We start from the raw sequence: 16,698 nt of genomic DNA, 5'->3' as shown, positions 1-16,698 counted from the left end.
CATAAGTGCCAGACTTGGTTATAAAAGCAGTCTTAGGCACGTCCTCAGGCCTGATCCCTATTTGAAAATAACCGTTCGTTAAGTCTAAAGTTGTCATAAATTTGGTTGATTTTATGTTCCTTAAAATTTCTTCTATAATCGGTAACGGATATACCGGATATTTCGTTATGGAATTTAATTTACGGTAATCAATAGCGAATCTCCACCTTTTTGGATGCTCCAAAGGATAATCATTATTTTTCTTACATAAAACCACCGGACTAGCATAACTACTTGAGATAGGCGTTACGATCTTTTTACGTAGCATATCGGTAATATGCCATTCTATAATTTTTTCCTTATTCTTATCATACCGGTATGGTTTTTGACGAACCGGCAATGCATCTCCGGTGTCAATACTATGGTTAGTAACCTGGGTAAATCCTGGAATATCACTAAATAAGGAAGCAAATTCACTTACCACTTGTCGGATTCTATCTTGCTCGTCATTAGGCAGGTGGTCAAGATTTAACCTCGGCGGTTCAACCTTTTCTACACGCACTGGTTTCATCGTCAGCTTAAGAGACGCTTCATTAAAATCCAGTGTAGCTTGTGCGTCTGAAAGAAAGTCTATTCCTAGTATTAAGTGTGCTTGCAAATTCTTTACTATAAAAAACATCACCTTTACTTGTTCGTCCTTGATACGGATGTACAAAGGTACTTTACCTACGCACTTACATTGTTCTCCTTGCGCCGCTAATACTGTTGTATTATCCGCATTATATATGCGGTATTTGCGAAAATACTTTCTAAAAAAGACTTCTGCCACACAGGAACACTGCGCGCCGGTATCCAGGAGTGCGGTGGCCGGGATATTATTTACCAAGACTTCAATCTTCGGAAGAGTTAAATTTTTCACCATTACTGTATTTAACTTGTAGGAAGAGGAGTTTTCGTGGCCTTCGGATTTCCGCACCCTCTCGTCAGCAGAAATCCGTTTTAGTTTAAATTATTTTTTCTTTCGGTGCTTTCCTTCTTTCTCCACTGGCCTTGAGATTTTTTTCCTGGGTTGCTATTGAACTGTCGACGTTCGCCGGCTGTTTTTGAATGCTCGGGTTTCCTTGCCCACTGATTCGCTTTTTCTCCGTAGCCATGTGCTTGAGTTTGCTGTAGTCTTGGCGTACCAAATTGGTTTCGCTGTTGATATTGGCGTCTTCTTTCGACGTCCGCCGTTCTTCTACTTTCAAACTGGATTGCTAGCTCAAATAATTTTTCCAGTGTAGTCGGATTTCTCAATTCAATAAAGTCTTGCACTTGGGGTAGTAACCTCGGCAAAATCACTTGAATCATTTCAGGATCCGGACGGTTTCCATACAAGAGCTTGAAAACGTGAATTTTTCTTAAAATAAACCTGGAGATGTTTTCCATTCTTTGTTGATATATACTGAAAAGTTCTGTTTCTAATTTCGCACGATCCCTTACAACAGGGAAGGCTTTTAGTAGGGCAGTCTTGAAATTTTCGTAGGTATAGGTGGGACTTCCTGCTTGACCCAAGAGACTTCTGCCGATACATTTGAACCAGTTAAGCGCTTGGCCCCTCAAAGCGCTGGTAGCTAAGGTAACTTTTTGAAACTCGTGCACGGGGTAGAGCATGAAGTGGTCATCCAATTTTTCCAAAAAACTGGTTACCTGTGAGTTTCCATTAAACGTTGCTTCTGGTTTCATCGAAGCGCGCATGGTCTGGACAATATACCCAAATCCTTCCAGGGCGGCAGCTGGCATTTCTGGATTCTGAGCTGTTTCTGCAGGCAGCACAGGTTCTTCTTGAAACTCGGCCATGGTTATTCTTCGTCGGGCGCCACTATCAGGTTCAATGTTTCTTCTAACCTTCTTCGGAAACATACAATGACCTGACTAGAACAGAGAGCTTACTAAAGCTATGTTCACTAATTGTAGTAAGTAGACAGGATACAGACGAAGGGTATACAAAACCCTTTATTTTTTCTTTATATACAATGACTTCCGTACTTCGGAATACAATGACCCTCCACTCGGGGTATAACTTAAAAGATATCAAAATAAAACTAAACTCTAATTTAACTTTAGAATAAGATTGGCCTTATAATAACAGAAAGCGTATGTAGCACAGAGACTGTGAACACTACAATACGTTTAATTTATCAAGAGGATTAAAACCTCTGGCCTGGAAGGCAAAGTAGCAACTGCGTAACTTCTAAGGTAAGCGGCCTGCTTCGAACTCACGGCTTCCTCTCTTTTGCTTGGCAAAAAGGCCACACTTAAATACTTGGCGTTCGCCAGACAACTTTGCATAAACTCCTTCACGCTTATAATTCTGGCCGGAAGTAGAAAATAAGAAGTGATAGTAAAGATTTAAAATAAAATAAACGTTAGTAAAACTTAAGATCCTTACGATTCTTCAGATTGTAGCTTTTTGGTGGCTATTTACAATATAGAATGCAGACTTATCTTTTTTGTGGCCATATACGGTGTTGAAAGAAGGATTTCTAGTTCTGCAAGGATCATTCTACAGTCTTTCTGTTAGTGAAATATTAGGGTTATTTACACCTTCTGAAAAAGTTCTTAATCCTAACAACCACTATATCATCAAATATGTACTTCTCCATTGCTTTGCTCCTTTTCCTGCTCACTTCCTAAGAATGGCATCAAATTTGGGAGTTCTTGCTGCTTAGCTAAATTCAACTAAATGAATCAGTTTAATCAATAATGGCAAAAATCACATTGTTCCCTTATATTTATTTACTATGTCAATAAAATAGAAAATAACTCTTTATTAATGTATGTACATAGTCTATAAATAAAAATATTACCTGTTTGTCATTAATTATTATTATTTTTTTTTCAATTCACTTTAATTTAATTTCAAATTCAAGCTGTTCAACAAAAGTTGCAATCGGAGTCGATGTGTTTTTTAGCGACTCCAATTCCGAATCCTTTTACCCCAAAATCTACCCAACTCCGACTCCACAGCCCTGCTATTCCCCTCCTGGTGCAGTCCGTTTGAAAAATTTGCAAGCGAAGCAGATATACTTTACAGTTACTTCCAAGAAAATTCATCTGTTTTCTGTCATTTAAGCATAAACATATCTTATGGGTCCAATTGACCCACTTAGTGGTTGTAGGTATAAGTGTTAATAATCAGAAATTTATTTATGTTACGCATTTCCAAATTCGGTAAGTTGCTGTTTACCTTAAATTACTAAAAGTCATAAAAGGAATTTTTTTTTTTTTTTTTCAATTATTACTTTTTTTGTGGGGACAAATTAAACATCAGTTTAGGTCAAATTGACCTGCTTCACGGTTCTAGTGGTAATATTTTGTTTTGATACAAAGGAATCTGTAGTGTGGAAATCTTGGAATTTTCTCTTTGTTAAAAAGTACTGTTGCACTAAATGATTATTTTGATTGAAAAATTTCTTTAATATGGCACTTTTGATATTTTGATTTCTTTAATATTTTGATAGATCTCTACTATTTTTCCCTATTTATCTAGCTATTGTATATATGTATAAGAAAACTTACCAAAAGAAAGTAATGAGCTGAAACTGGAGTACTTATATGGAATTCCATTCCACAGAAGTAGAATTGCTGTCAAATGATTTTCATCAATTTCTGATCCAAAAACCTGAAAATTAACACTTCTTATTTCAGTTTAATCCCTTACCATACAAGCTCATATATATTCAAGGTGTTAATTTTTACAAAAAATGAAACTTCTAGTATAGTTGGGCATCATTCATTGAGAAAAATAAAAATAATAAGAAGAAAAATATATGAAAACTGAAACGCTATTTCTGAAATAATCGTTATTTTAAGGGGTTAAGGCAGCTTTTATGGAAATATTTATATATAAGTAATAAATTTTTGATGTTGTAAATAGCTTCAGGGTTGGTAAATAGCTCAGTGGCATAACAGGCTTAATGGGCCAAGGCCTGCAGTGCCCGAAATCTGCTTTCTTGACCGTGGGCCAAGGGGTGCCTTGAACAAGTGGTCAGCTTGTCAGAGAACCCCCAGTGTTTAGTCCCCAAACGAACTTGATACTCATTTTATCGACCCAAGTGATGGAAATCAAGGGATGAAAGGCTGAGTCAACCTTGTCCAGCCCGGGAATCAAACCACGGACCTGTAGTGCTGCTGCGCAGAGCGCTAGCCACTGCGCCACCGGGCCTTACAGTAATATAGTTTCCAAGGTCAAAATTCATTTCCAGTCATATTCCCTTTATGTAAATATACGGGTTAGAACTAGATGAAAATTCTTTATTTTTAAGGCAGGGGTTCCCAACTGTATGCCTGCGGGCCCCATGGCACCTGCCGATCGTTTATTGTGTGCCCGCCGCTGTACGATCACAATAAAAATGATTTAGTTCTCAATAGAATTCTATGTGAAAGTTTTCTCATTTTCAATGAAATAGAAATTACCAGATACCAGCACAAAGCGAAATGCGACCAATCTCTTTTTTTTTTATGTGCATGTATTATTAACTCTTTAACTATAAATTCATCTTGAAAAAGTAAATTGTGCCTGCCATCTAACAAATATTCTAGAATGTGCTCTTAGGTATAAGAAGGTTGGGAACCCCTGGCTTAGGTAATTCCAAAACCACTGTATGATTCCATGTAAATTTATTTTTCCCATATGAAAAGAAAAAAAGTGAGCACTGAAGGCCTAATCAGGACTTGGCTGGAACTTTAATAATGTCATTGTTTATTTACAATTGTGAACACTCTATGTTCATTAATAAATAGATTCTTATTTTAAATCAGTAGACTCCTCTGATGTAGCTATCAGCATACTGTTAACTCATTGCCAGTGATGTGACAATCATAATATATTTATAGCAGCAAGCATTACTAGCTGAAGAATTTCTGAACTGTTTGAAAATAAATGCTACAAAGTGATTCCTTCACCTTAGGAATTAAGTCAAACAAGGGTTAAAGCCCAAAGAATGTGGTGAGTGGTAGAGCAGTGTAGTTTTCTTAATGCCCAGAAATGCATTCGGGATATGATCTTATCTCTATCTAACTTATGAATAATCTGGCATTGATCTATTTTCTAAAACATACCAATAGCTTGCATTTCTTCTTCACTGGCATTGTGGCAGTCTGAGCAAAATAATTTTTCAACGTCAAAAATCTTCAATGTTTTTAAGTCAAACAACAAAAATCAGCGTTATATTTTCAACTTTTCACAGGACTAGTTTCGGTGGTTTTACCGAACCATCAGCCTCAGCTGCAAAAGCGCAAATGAACGAGATAAGATATAGTAGATTAGATAAGATAAGAAAGATTGGACAGGAGTTAAGTTACTGGCTCCATCTGTTGATAAAACAAGAACTAAAAAATAATTTCCTTAAAGGCCGAAGGCAAAGATGGATTGGAATTAGGGTCGTTATCTAGAACAGAAAGATTTTTTTAATGTGAAATGCCTCTAGAAAATCTAATTCACTAATGGAAAAAGTTTTTTGAATAATTTTGGCTGCAGAAAAAATTGAAAGTGATTTTTGGACCAACAATGCTGGGCAACAGAAGACTTCTGTGTTTCCTTTTTTCTAACACATGCCTCATGTTCCTTAACGTGAAATTTTAAGGCTCTCTTAGTTTGACCAATGTAAATTAAACCACACTGGCAAGGAATCCTGTAAATACCCCAGGAATTCATATTCGGAATGGGGTCCCTGAGTATGGAACTCGGAATTTTATTGATGGGAGAATAAACGACCAGAAAGTTAAATTTCTGTAAAATGCGTGCAATTTTATAGCTAATTGATGGAAAGAAGGGAATGACAACAGAATGCTTATAAGCTATAAAACAAGAGTGTGCCTTTTGGTGTGTTGAGACGAGAATTTTTTAACTGCTTGATGAATAATGTTGGGGGAAAAGCCCTTGTCAATAGCTACTGCTTTTAAATAATTTAGTTCTTCATCAAGAGACAGTTTTTGGAAAAGCAAACTTGAAGTGCACGGAAAACATACGAATGAAATGAAGTTAACTTTTGTTTAGTCGGATGACATGAAATATGGAAACAAAATGGTATGTTATTTAAAAAGATGTCCGATTTTGTGTCACAATTACCTAAATTAGAACAATGCTGTATACATATCCTAAGTCGCACTTTCGAGACGTGAAACACGCAAATTGAATTTCGTCAATTGGTCCAGTAGAACGAGAGATATAGACCTGTCCCCCCTTTTTTTTTGCGCAGTGTACATATAATCTGTATATAACTAAACATTATATTTCACATTTTTTGTAACTGTAATCAACATTTATAGGTCAATCAAATTCTAGAAACATATTCAACATAGTTATTTTAGATCAGGATTACTATTTATGTGGATAATTTTTATAAATTTTACTGTACATAAACAGATACACAGCTTAAAAACATACACAGATTTTGTTCTTTAGATTCTGCTTTTAAAATTTTGATTTTTTAAAAAGGCTTATTCTGTATTGAGTTGTTTTTTGACATTGACAGACAGTGGAAAGCGACTTGATGTAACTTCAGGAAACTAATTTTTCGTATTAATAAGTCCAGCAATGCCTTTTTAAAAAATCAATTACCAGTGGCTGAGTAGTTAAAACTGTTAAATAGTGGTAGTTTGGCCTGGTTTGCTTTCGATCCCAGGCGAACGGGCTGGCTGCTTAGTTGTTGTGTGGTTTTCCTCAAGTGTAAACGTGAATGTGGGTAAGTTTCTCTCCGTCAGTCCAGCACGAAGGGATCCATCCTCTTATGCAGATAGTCCTTGTGGTTTTGCTATATGAAAATAACCTAACCTAACTAGAAGTCCAGCAGAATTTAAAGTAAATTGTAAATCAAAAAATAATAAGCGGAAATTAATAATAATAATAATAATAATAATAATGGGAGAAATTCAAAATTCGCACATTTATTCAGTATTTGTGAAAAAAATGTAATATTGTCAAATCTTAAAAAATTCCATAAAATTAATTAAAATTAATGCCTGGTCATCACTAGTGATTTAAAAAAATACTTTTAAAGAAATATTTGTCAAGTTTATGTTTTATTTTGTTACTTGTCTAAGATCGTTTATAAAACTCTGGTAACAAATTAATGTTGTGCCAACTGATTAAGATCATGCATAACGTTAGATAGTTGGTGTTTCTTGCATCTACAGCGTAACAACATTAAACTAGAACCATCACATTCGAACATGTAATGTTTAAGTGGGATTACTTCTATTAGAAATGTATCAGAAAAACACATTAGAATAGTATTAGAATGTTTGAATACCTGAAAAGCTGCTTTTATCTTCCCTCGAGGTGATAAATCTTGTCTTAACAAGCAAAGCCCAGCATCATAGATTCGCAAGTCCAGAGATTCCTTTCTATGCTGAAGAAGAATTTGTTTTTTAAAAAACAATTTTTATGTACAATTACGTTTTTAGAAACAGTTTTTAGAGTATGTGAACATCAAATGTATGCTGATGATATTTCAAATGGTCGGTCACTTCAAACTTAATGCATTCGTCGAGAACGGCTAATATCCATCAGTCATTTAGCCGTCATGTCATCGAGATGTTGCCCAATGTGCACCAGTAGGTGTGACCGACTTTATGCTTGCAAAAACGGAGAAGTTCGTTCCAATTTTAATGAGAAACATTCCGGTTAGGTCGGAAGGTCTGTCATCCATCTTTTTTTATCAACAAGAATTTTATATATAGATAATATGTGTATATAACATTTAAAACATATGAAGCAAACTACTGACTTAATTTAGCAATACCGCTTTTAATTCTTCATTTTAATCTGACTATCTGACCCCCCTTCCTAGAATCTAAAGTGCTTCATATCTGGAAACTAGTCCGCACAACACTGCTTTTCTGGAACTTTCCTTTGACGATCCGGAACACTCAGATAACGAGATGTACAGAAAGCAACGCACGATGTTAACTGAAGTCCACAGGCGAGCAGTTCGTTCCTAAATTTACTCTCAGGAACAATCCCTAACCGTTGCCACCAATTTTAATATTACTGCTGTGGTGTAGTGGCCGAAACCGCTACACAAACCCCGGGTCGTATTACGGAGTTGAAATGAACTTCTAACTCAAGTTATATCTATGCCATGAATTTTAATAAAATAAAAACATTAACAAGTGCATATCCAGACGATATGGGACTTGAATACATTCATTCCCGTCATTTCAGAAATTTGTTAACAGGGGGAATGTTCTATCGCATTATACACGAGGATTGATAGTTCCAGCGGGCCAATATGCCTATAGCTCCAGCAGGAAAGTTCCCACTCTTCTCAAGAAACCACCTTTTATATCTCACTGTGTTTACTTGCGCTGAACCTCCCGGAGGGGGAGATTCCTTTACTCGTACATAACAAAAGTGTCCATCTCTTGACCTTGATGAAAAGACTTCATTTATCTCTTTGTCCCTTGGAGTGACCTTCGAGGCTGCAACCGGAATCCTTAACAAAGCACCCTATTAGAACAGGATTTCACCTATGGACTGAAAACTATTGCATTCTGAAATCATTCATCCTAGACAAAGAACCTCTATGCGACCTTATCACACCGTCTTATAATTCCTGCAGTGCTGCAAGCTCTTGGTTAATCATCGTTCAAAATTTAAAGAAAGAATTTAACCGTTATAAGTATGCCTTTGCTGAAATGCGCAGTCACGTTTTATACTCTCTGTTGTCCTCCTATCACGTGATAAGTTATGAAAATTATGGGGATGCATATTGCATTCATAAATGATGTGTTATTGAAGGTATATATCAAGAATGTCCAGGAATAAATTATCCGTTCAACTGGGCACGTTTGCCTGAAAGTGCATTATTCCATCTATGCAGCAGTTTAAAGCTATCTTCTTATATATAGTTATCCTCATATAAATCATCATATATTCATAATATATATATATATATATAATTGCTTTTCTAATTCTACATGTATTTTTCTAAAACAACGGAAAGCATATATATTAACGGCTGAAAGTAGTTGCCCTGGAATGTACGCAGTGAGTCCATAAGTGCAACATACAATTCCGTGTGTTATGTAATTCGGTATAACAGCACAGACTTGCAGTTTGAAAAGATTGCTCATCAGTAGTCGAATGGATAAAACCGAGGGCAGTAAAGGCCCGTCCACACGAGGACGCTCCCGACGTAGTTGACGTAACTTTTTTGACGCCGGTGTAAATTCACGTGACGCAGAAGACGTAAAATTGAGTATGCTCCTGTTCAGCTTTTTCGCCCGCGACGCGCGCGTATATCCAATAGTCGACCGAGTTCTTATCACGTGTCGTAATCAGAAAACCTTCTTACTTACCGTTTCAATATGGCGTCCGAACCACACAGAGATGAGTTTTTGCTTAGAAATATAACTGTATACAGCAATAAAATAATCAGCATTGTTCACGCCATCTTCAGATTTCTCAAACCGTACATATTGGTATACATTTAAAATTCTCATTAAAGGGGAAAACTGTATATTTATAAAGCAATGATCCAACCAGTATATCCATATGCTTCACCTATTTATAGCACCGTAAGTAATAGGAACCTAAATAAATTACAGTTTCTACGAAATCAAAGTTTCTTACAAAATTCTCCTTAATTATTATAAATATTGGCTATATCATGTGTAATAAAAAGCTCTATAAATATCCCAATATTAAATACACCAAAAACTAACTTCAGCAATATAACAACTTCTAAGATAAAGCAGTTGACTGTGAAAGAGTATTCAATAAAATACAATTACGAAATTTTGGAGGAAAGTTACAACTTGTGTCATACAACAATCATTTATTGAAGTGTAATTAAATTACCTTTGTAGCGACTTCTACTTGTTACATTATTTTTCGGAAAAACTGCTGTCATAGATAGCTGAGTGGTTAGCGCGCTGCTTTGGTGGCGGATAAATGGAAAGGTGGCGAGTTCGAACCTCACTCATAGATGGTGTTAAGTTAACTTTTCTCATTTTGAAACGTGTTTCTTATATTTAATCATGAATCATTGTATTCTTATTTTACCTATTATTATTGTTTTCATTTCTTATTTTATTCATTATTATTATTGTTTTTAATTTAGTTTAAAAATGTGCAGTGCAAATAGAAATCCTTATGTAATAATATATCTGCATCTCTTTATCATATATCATCTATAAATTCTCTATTTTTACTTTATTGCATATTTCATCATGCACATAATTTCTCATAAACTGTCCAAAGTTTGAACCTCATTCTAAATTCAAAAATAAATAAAAAGAAAAACAAAGACCAAGGGAGAGGGAGTTAAAAAAATATGAAGTTGGTTTTATTATATGGTGGATGGTGTAAATAAAGATTATATAATGTATTCCAAACCAATTTTATAAATCTTAAGTTTCATACGATATAGAATCTGCAAGTCTGTCAAATTGGCCGATACTCATCCTGAAGGAATTAAAAAACAAGTAATATACCCCCTCCCCCCCCAAAAAAATTAAGTCAATTCCTACTTAGGTCCATAAAGAAAAATTTAAAAAATACAAAAATAAATAAAAATACAAACAGAATTTTTTAAAACTTAAACATTTTAATATGTGAAAAAGCTGTATTAACATCAAGTGTCATTCACTACAAGTTTAAAAAATTGTATTTGAACTTGAGTGGATGAATAAAAAGCATTTTATGTACTGAAAATTTGAACAAGATATAGGGAGAGTGTGAGCTAATAGTAGGAATTTAATAATTCCATATATTCCTTTCGCAAACAAGGTAAAAATTTTTGCGCAAAATTTCTATTGGTTAAACGCACTCTTCGCAAGCGTACTCGTTTGGACGCTTTTACCCTGGTAACGTAAAAGCGCGTTCATCAGCTACGTTTCGAGCGTACTCGTGTGGACGGGCCTTAACAGTTTTACTGCAGATTTGTATTTCGTGATTAGATGGTTACTTGCGTGCTTTTCTATGCAAGCCAGTCTCCTTATTCATAGCAAAAGTGGAATGTATTATGCTGTAAGAGACCAACTTCAGGAGAGCCAATGCTTACTGCTGTGACAAACGTTACTTTTGCCGACTGGTGTTCGCTCTCATTTTTGGTACTGTTGGGCAATGTAGCATATAAACATGGCTACTTCAGTGGTGTAAAGAACGAAGACATATTAATGCGCACAAATTATTTTTTGCGTTGAATCTTGGTACAATAGCTGGAGTCATGGACATCGGACTTTCGTTTACCGCTTAACTGGAAAAATATATTTGGAAGACATGCAAGTAAATTCTACGAATAGTGAGGTAACATTTACAAATATTCAATCCGACATGTCACTAAAACATATTTGATTTACTCGTTTCAAAATGCTGTGTACAATACAACTTTTTCTTGCTAGAGACAAATATTTTTCATAAATTCGTAATTTTTTAATATATACTTATGCTTGGGAAAGTTGCAACAATCTGAAACAATCATTAGATAGAAAGAAATTCGCATTACACATGACTAATGGTAATAAAAATAAATGATTAAAGTTTCAGACCACTAGAACAACATTACTCGCACAAAATTAGAGGTTTGTGAAGCTGCTAATAAAGGTAATAAGAGCTTCTACACATGGTAGTTATGAGTCGAAGAGGCTTTTGGATGTGTTCTGAAGTTCACTGTTCATGGTTCAAGTTAATTGCTCATTGGATACTCAGCTATCTTCTGATGGAGATACTATGGAGAGGAGTGACATTCCAATCAGTGAAATGTCCATATTACATATATACAGTCAGCAACATCTACAGCGAATAGGTAGGCCAGAGAAGAAGTGTGTTGTGCAGTAAATTTTATCACATAAACATTCTATGCAATATGTAATCGGTCATTATGTGTTGTAATATAGCGTAAGAAGTGCGTTAAAGAAAGGGCCTCTACAACTTCCCTGATATAGTTCTTGCTGTCGATAGTATCTGCGACTCTTGGCAGCTCACACAACTACGCCTGTCGTTTCTTTAGAACAAGGGTCTCCAAACTTTCCAGCCTTCGGGCCATACTGGTTACTCGAGTTAGTTTCAAGGGCCAAAACCGTTTTAGTTTTCTGGACATCTGATAGTCAAAAGCGGAAATAGGTAATACCCTCTATACGCTAACTGATAACAGATGGTGCTAGTCGTCCTTTCGAAAGCGCAGTATAATAATTAAACATTCTAGGGAAGGCGAAGGAAGCGAAACAGTCAGTTGTGAAATAAAGTAGTGCGTAACCCCCATTTAAAAGACATCTTCGAACTGCCCAACGCCCCTACGTAACATAATTTTAATTTAACTTTGGAAGTTTGCGGACAGAAAAAATTGATGCTCGGATTGCAGTCGTAGCCATATTTGCTTACGAAAGTCTATACTGTATAAGAAACTGCAACTTGTGCCAGCTTTTGTATGGCTCTTGAAATCGCTAAAAGTGGAAAACCATTCACCGATGGAGAAATAAATGATCAAAGAATGCGTTATTGCAGTAGCCGAAGAAATGTGCTCCGAAAGGGGAATTTTATTCAAAACTGTCAGTTTGTCAGCAAACACCGTGGCTTGGAGGACAGAAGACATCGCAGAAAATATATCATCTCAACTGTCTGACCTCTGGCCTTGGATGAGTCAATGAATGTGTCAGATGCTGCTCATATGTTGAATTTTATTCGAGAAGTAGATAAAAGCTATGGAGTGTATGAAGAACTCCTTGATATTGATAGTATTCACGGCACGACTACTGGGGAAGATATTTTTAAGAGAGTTGAAAATGCCATTAATAAAAAGCCATTGATGAAAAACTTGAAATTGATTACAACTGATGAAGGCAGAAACATGTGTGGTAAAAATGAAGGAATGGTTGCTCTTGTGTCAAAGAAAATGATGATGGTTCAAAACCATTAGTCTTGCATAGTATCATTCATCAACAGTTCTTGTGCGGGAAATGTTTGGATATGTTTGAAATTCTAAAACCAGTCATATCAGTTGTTAATTTCATCAGATCTATTCGGCTGAATACTGAAAATTCCGCGAGTTTATTGAAGAGATTGGAGAAAATGACTTACCATATCATACTGCCGTACGCTGGCTTAATTTTGGAAGTCTTTTAGCGCTATTTCGAACTTGAAGCAGTGATCGAAAGTTTTTGGAATGGAAGGTATCGCTGTCTTACCGAAATACAAAATAGCGAATGGATGTTTAATTTAGCATTCTATGTCGATTTGACAAAACACATGAACGAACCGAATTTGAGATTGCAAGGAGAAAAACAGATTCTCTCTGATTTACACTAATACCAAATCGTTTCAACAGAAAATAATACTGTTTCAATCGCAATTACGTAAAAATTGTTAAAATGTTTTACACATTTTAAAACATGCGAAATATTCAGCCACATTACTGACACTGAATTTCTCGTCGATTTTGCAATTGAAGCTTTGAGTACTTTGAAGATAAATTTTGATACTCGTTTCTCAGACTTTAATGCCACTGCGACTGAAATTAAGATTTTTCAAAATCCTTTTGATACTGACATTGAAACTCTAGACCGGAACATCAAATAGAAATTATTGATTTACAGTGCAGTGATATAATTAAGAACAAATATCAAAATTCATCTTTGTTGGAATTTTATAAGAGTCTTCCAGTGGTACAATTTGATAATTTGCATAAATTTCCTTGTAGGCTGTTTCCTGTTTTTGGTACTACTTGTGTGAAAAAATATTCTCCGAAATGAAGTACACAAAGAACGTTTACAGGTCTATGTTTACCGATGAAAATCTTAAATCTCCTTTAATAACTGGTGCTAGTAAAACTGGTCTACAAACTACTGTTAGTGGAAAATCACAATTATGTAAATCTCATTAGTATCCCAGTTATTATTATTCTGTGTGTTTTTATCAAACATATCACAGCAACAATAAGCCATTAGCGCAATGTCGAGGGCCGGATTTGGCCCGCGGTCCATAGTTTGGGAACCCCTGGTCTAGAATGATGCTCTAAACTGCATGTTGGAAGATGGAATTCACTATAGCAACATCACTATAGCCTATGCGGAGATTATCTGAATACGGGTTAAAGCAATTACCAGAACATGTGGCTTGCTACCAATTTTTACTGCACTCTTCCGTGTTCACTACGCCAATAAGTGTAAGAGGATGAAGATTTATGATCAGACATGTAGGCTTGGTAACAGCATATGCATGCTGTAAAATAATGGAAACAATGTCATCCTTGTAGCAATGCTCACACTCTTTGTTAATGTTCGAGAAAAACTTGCACATTTCATCACTGGCATGGAAAGGAGATGTCTGTCATCCACTGGTGTCGTCGCATCTTTCAATCTGTTGTCAGATGTTCTTCTGTTTCTCTTCAGTCTACTGCTTCCAAACTAGTATGACTGTCCATGGCATTATCTACGGCGATACATACATCCTCCTACGCATAGGAAGATAATTCATCCCTTTTAAAACTCTGTAGTTTGCTCATACGAGCCCTTTGATACAGAACAAGTAATGTGACTCTTACAGGAAAATTTCCTGTTCATTAATAAGCTACTTGTCTGGTTCTTTAATAGCCCTCTGTTTATACATTTCACACGACTTTTCAGGCAACGCTGTTGAATCCAAGCATGTGGATTCACTTTCCATTTCTAATAATGTGCGTATAAGATCTTATTTTACATATCCTTAAGTTTCATTCAATTCTACCAATTCCTCCATTGTGTTGCAATTTTCATAAACATAAGTATATTTACAAATTTTGTTTGTAGATTTTAACAAGTAAATTGTAATCAATTATGTTGAAATACTTTTAAATAAAGCTTAATTAATATTAGGTGAAAGTTCTTGCCTGATCGAGAAGATTGTAGAAATCTTTTAGGGCTTCTGGGCATCGTTGCAAACCTAGACAATGAGCCATATGTTTTACATCGCCTTGCATCTTTTCTGTGTCATTTCGCTTTTCTTCAATAGAGAGAAGTTCTTTACCTGGGTCTGTATTTTGACGCCTGAAAAATATTCATGCACGGAATCAAAAATATTGTAACAACACTAATATTGATACAATTTGGTCAAAACATAAATTCATTTTCAAATTGAATGTAAGGAAACGTGTATTCGTTATGCTATTACACAGATGCAAGAAACAAAGTTAAAAGTTAAGTTCTTAATCAAATGAATAGTTTTCAAATATTCGAATCAAATCCAAGTTATTAGACTGAGTTAAAATGAAAGCTAATGTTGAAAATATTTAGGAACTGTAATAGTGTTTTCTAACTGACTATAGTCAGGCTCCTATACAGCTAATCTGGTGTGATATTATTTTATTATATTAAGTAATTACATGGAGCGTTTTTATATGCGCAGAAAGGAAGCAGTAATTCTATGATATTCGCATAACGCCGTCTATACCTAATTCAGTAGCACTTAAGTGTATTAACGAATCCTGTTTAGTTTGGAACAGTAAATTTTAGTGGTGATAGTTATTGTGTTAGGTAATTTTTAGAAGCAGGCAACATGAAAAATGAGAAATTGCCTTCGCCGGGAATCGAACCACGGACCTCGGGAATACCGGCCCAGCGTTCAGAATAACTACACCACGAAGGCACAATAAGAAGGCAGGAGAAATAGCTTAGAATTATACGTTTTGAATGAATTCGAAGTAAAATTTACGTTACTGTCTACACGCGGAATTCATATAAGTATCATGATGCAATACTACCATTTCTTACAAGAACAAAATATGATACAATAATATCATTCCTTGCATCAGTTGTTGCTGCCTTGTCCAAGGAGTCAAATAGGACCAAAAGTATCCAGAACAGCCGCAGCAACATCAATAATTTTCGAAGAATTTCGGAAGTTCCATGAACACTTATACTGTGGGGAGTGTTTCTGATTTATTTGAATAGTAGTGAGAACGGGATAGTGGTTGTTGATTGCAGATTTTATTACGTCCCAGTGACAATTATCTGCAGTTTGGTAGCTTATAGCGGTGATACCTAAAGCTGACGCAGTACCGTTGGCTCTAGAGACATAGTGCTTTCTCCCGTGTTAAGAATAGTCAAATTCAAGTGAGCAGCCAGGTCTTCAATTTGGTTTCCCTTGAAATCCAGTATGCACTTTCCATGGAAAAGGAAGTTTGGCAGAGCCTTCGAAGAGGATGGACATCTGCTTGTTGGTTCGCGGAGGGTATTTTATTTCCCCTCAACTAGTGTGAAGGCTTTTTCAGACTTTTCAAAATTTTTAGCGTATTAGAAAATTGCCTCTTCTGATGATTAATTTAATTCTCTGATGATGATGATCTGGAGGTACATGCGTTATTCTGCCTATGAAACTCCGCAACATGAACTTCCTTGATCCATGATCCCCTCAAACACCCAATGGAAATCCAATGGAGGCATTCCCCGATCCGCCACCTGGGGACGCGCCCTGTAGAGGTTACAGGCTCCCTTGAGGGCTTGCATCAGTTACTGTGGTATTGTTCAATACAAAAACAAGAATATACACTCGTGTGGAAATTACATACATTATGTATCCTTTGTATAGCATACGTATTGTTACGAAATGTACAGGCGCGGTAAGATAGCTTCCCCGCAAAGCAGTTTTAGGGTTGCCGGCGAGAAATCGCCCATTTGGCGACATCTGGTGATATACCATGGACGGATGCAGAACCTTCTGGAACGAATTCTTACCGGTTTAGCCCAGAATGTTCCCGA

General features: G+C 35.9%; 1 protein-coding gene across 1 annotated transcript in view; it reads right to left on the bottom strand.

Moving 5' to 3' along the window:
* Window positions 1–16,698, bottom strand: part of LPCAT (lysophosphatidylcholine acyltransferase) — a 100,693-nt gene that overhangs the window by 13,834 nt on the left and 70,161 nt on the right. The window contains exons 11-13 of the mRNA XM_035374197.2: window positions 14,832–14,988; window positions 7,275–7,373; window positions 3,541–3,643 (exon numbers count right to left, since the gene is read on the bottom strand). Coding sequence (XP_035230088.2) covers window positions 3,541–3,643; window positions 7,275–7,373; window positions 14,832–14,988 — 359 coding nt within the window. The remainder of the gene's footprint in view (window positions 1–3,540; window positions 3,644–7,274; window positions 7,374–14,831; window positions 14,989–16,698) is intronic.

The sequence above is a fragment of the Stegodyphus dumicola genome, chromosome 2, assembly GCF_044657685.1.
Source record: "Stegodyphus dumicola isolate Sdum_Otavi_A_Nest chromosome 2, ASM4465768v1".
NCBI lineage: Eukaryota > Metazoa > Arthropoda > Arachnida > Araneae > Eresidae > Stegodyphus > Stegodyphus dumicola.
Note: the sequence above shows the minus strand (reverse complement) of the source record. Positions and strands in the feature narration are given on the sequence as shown.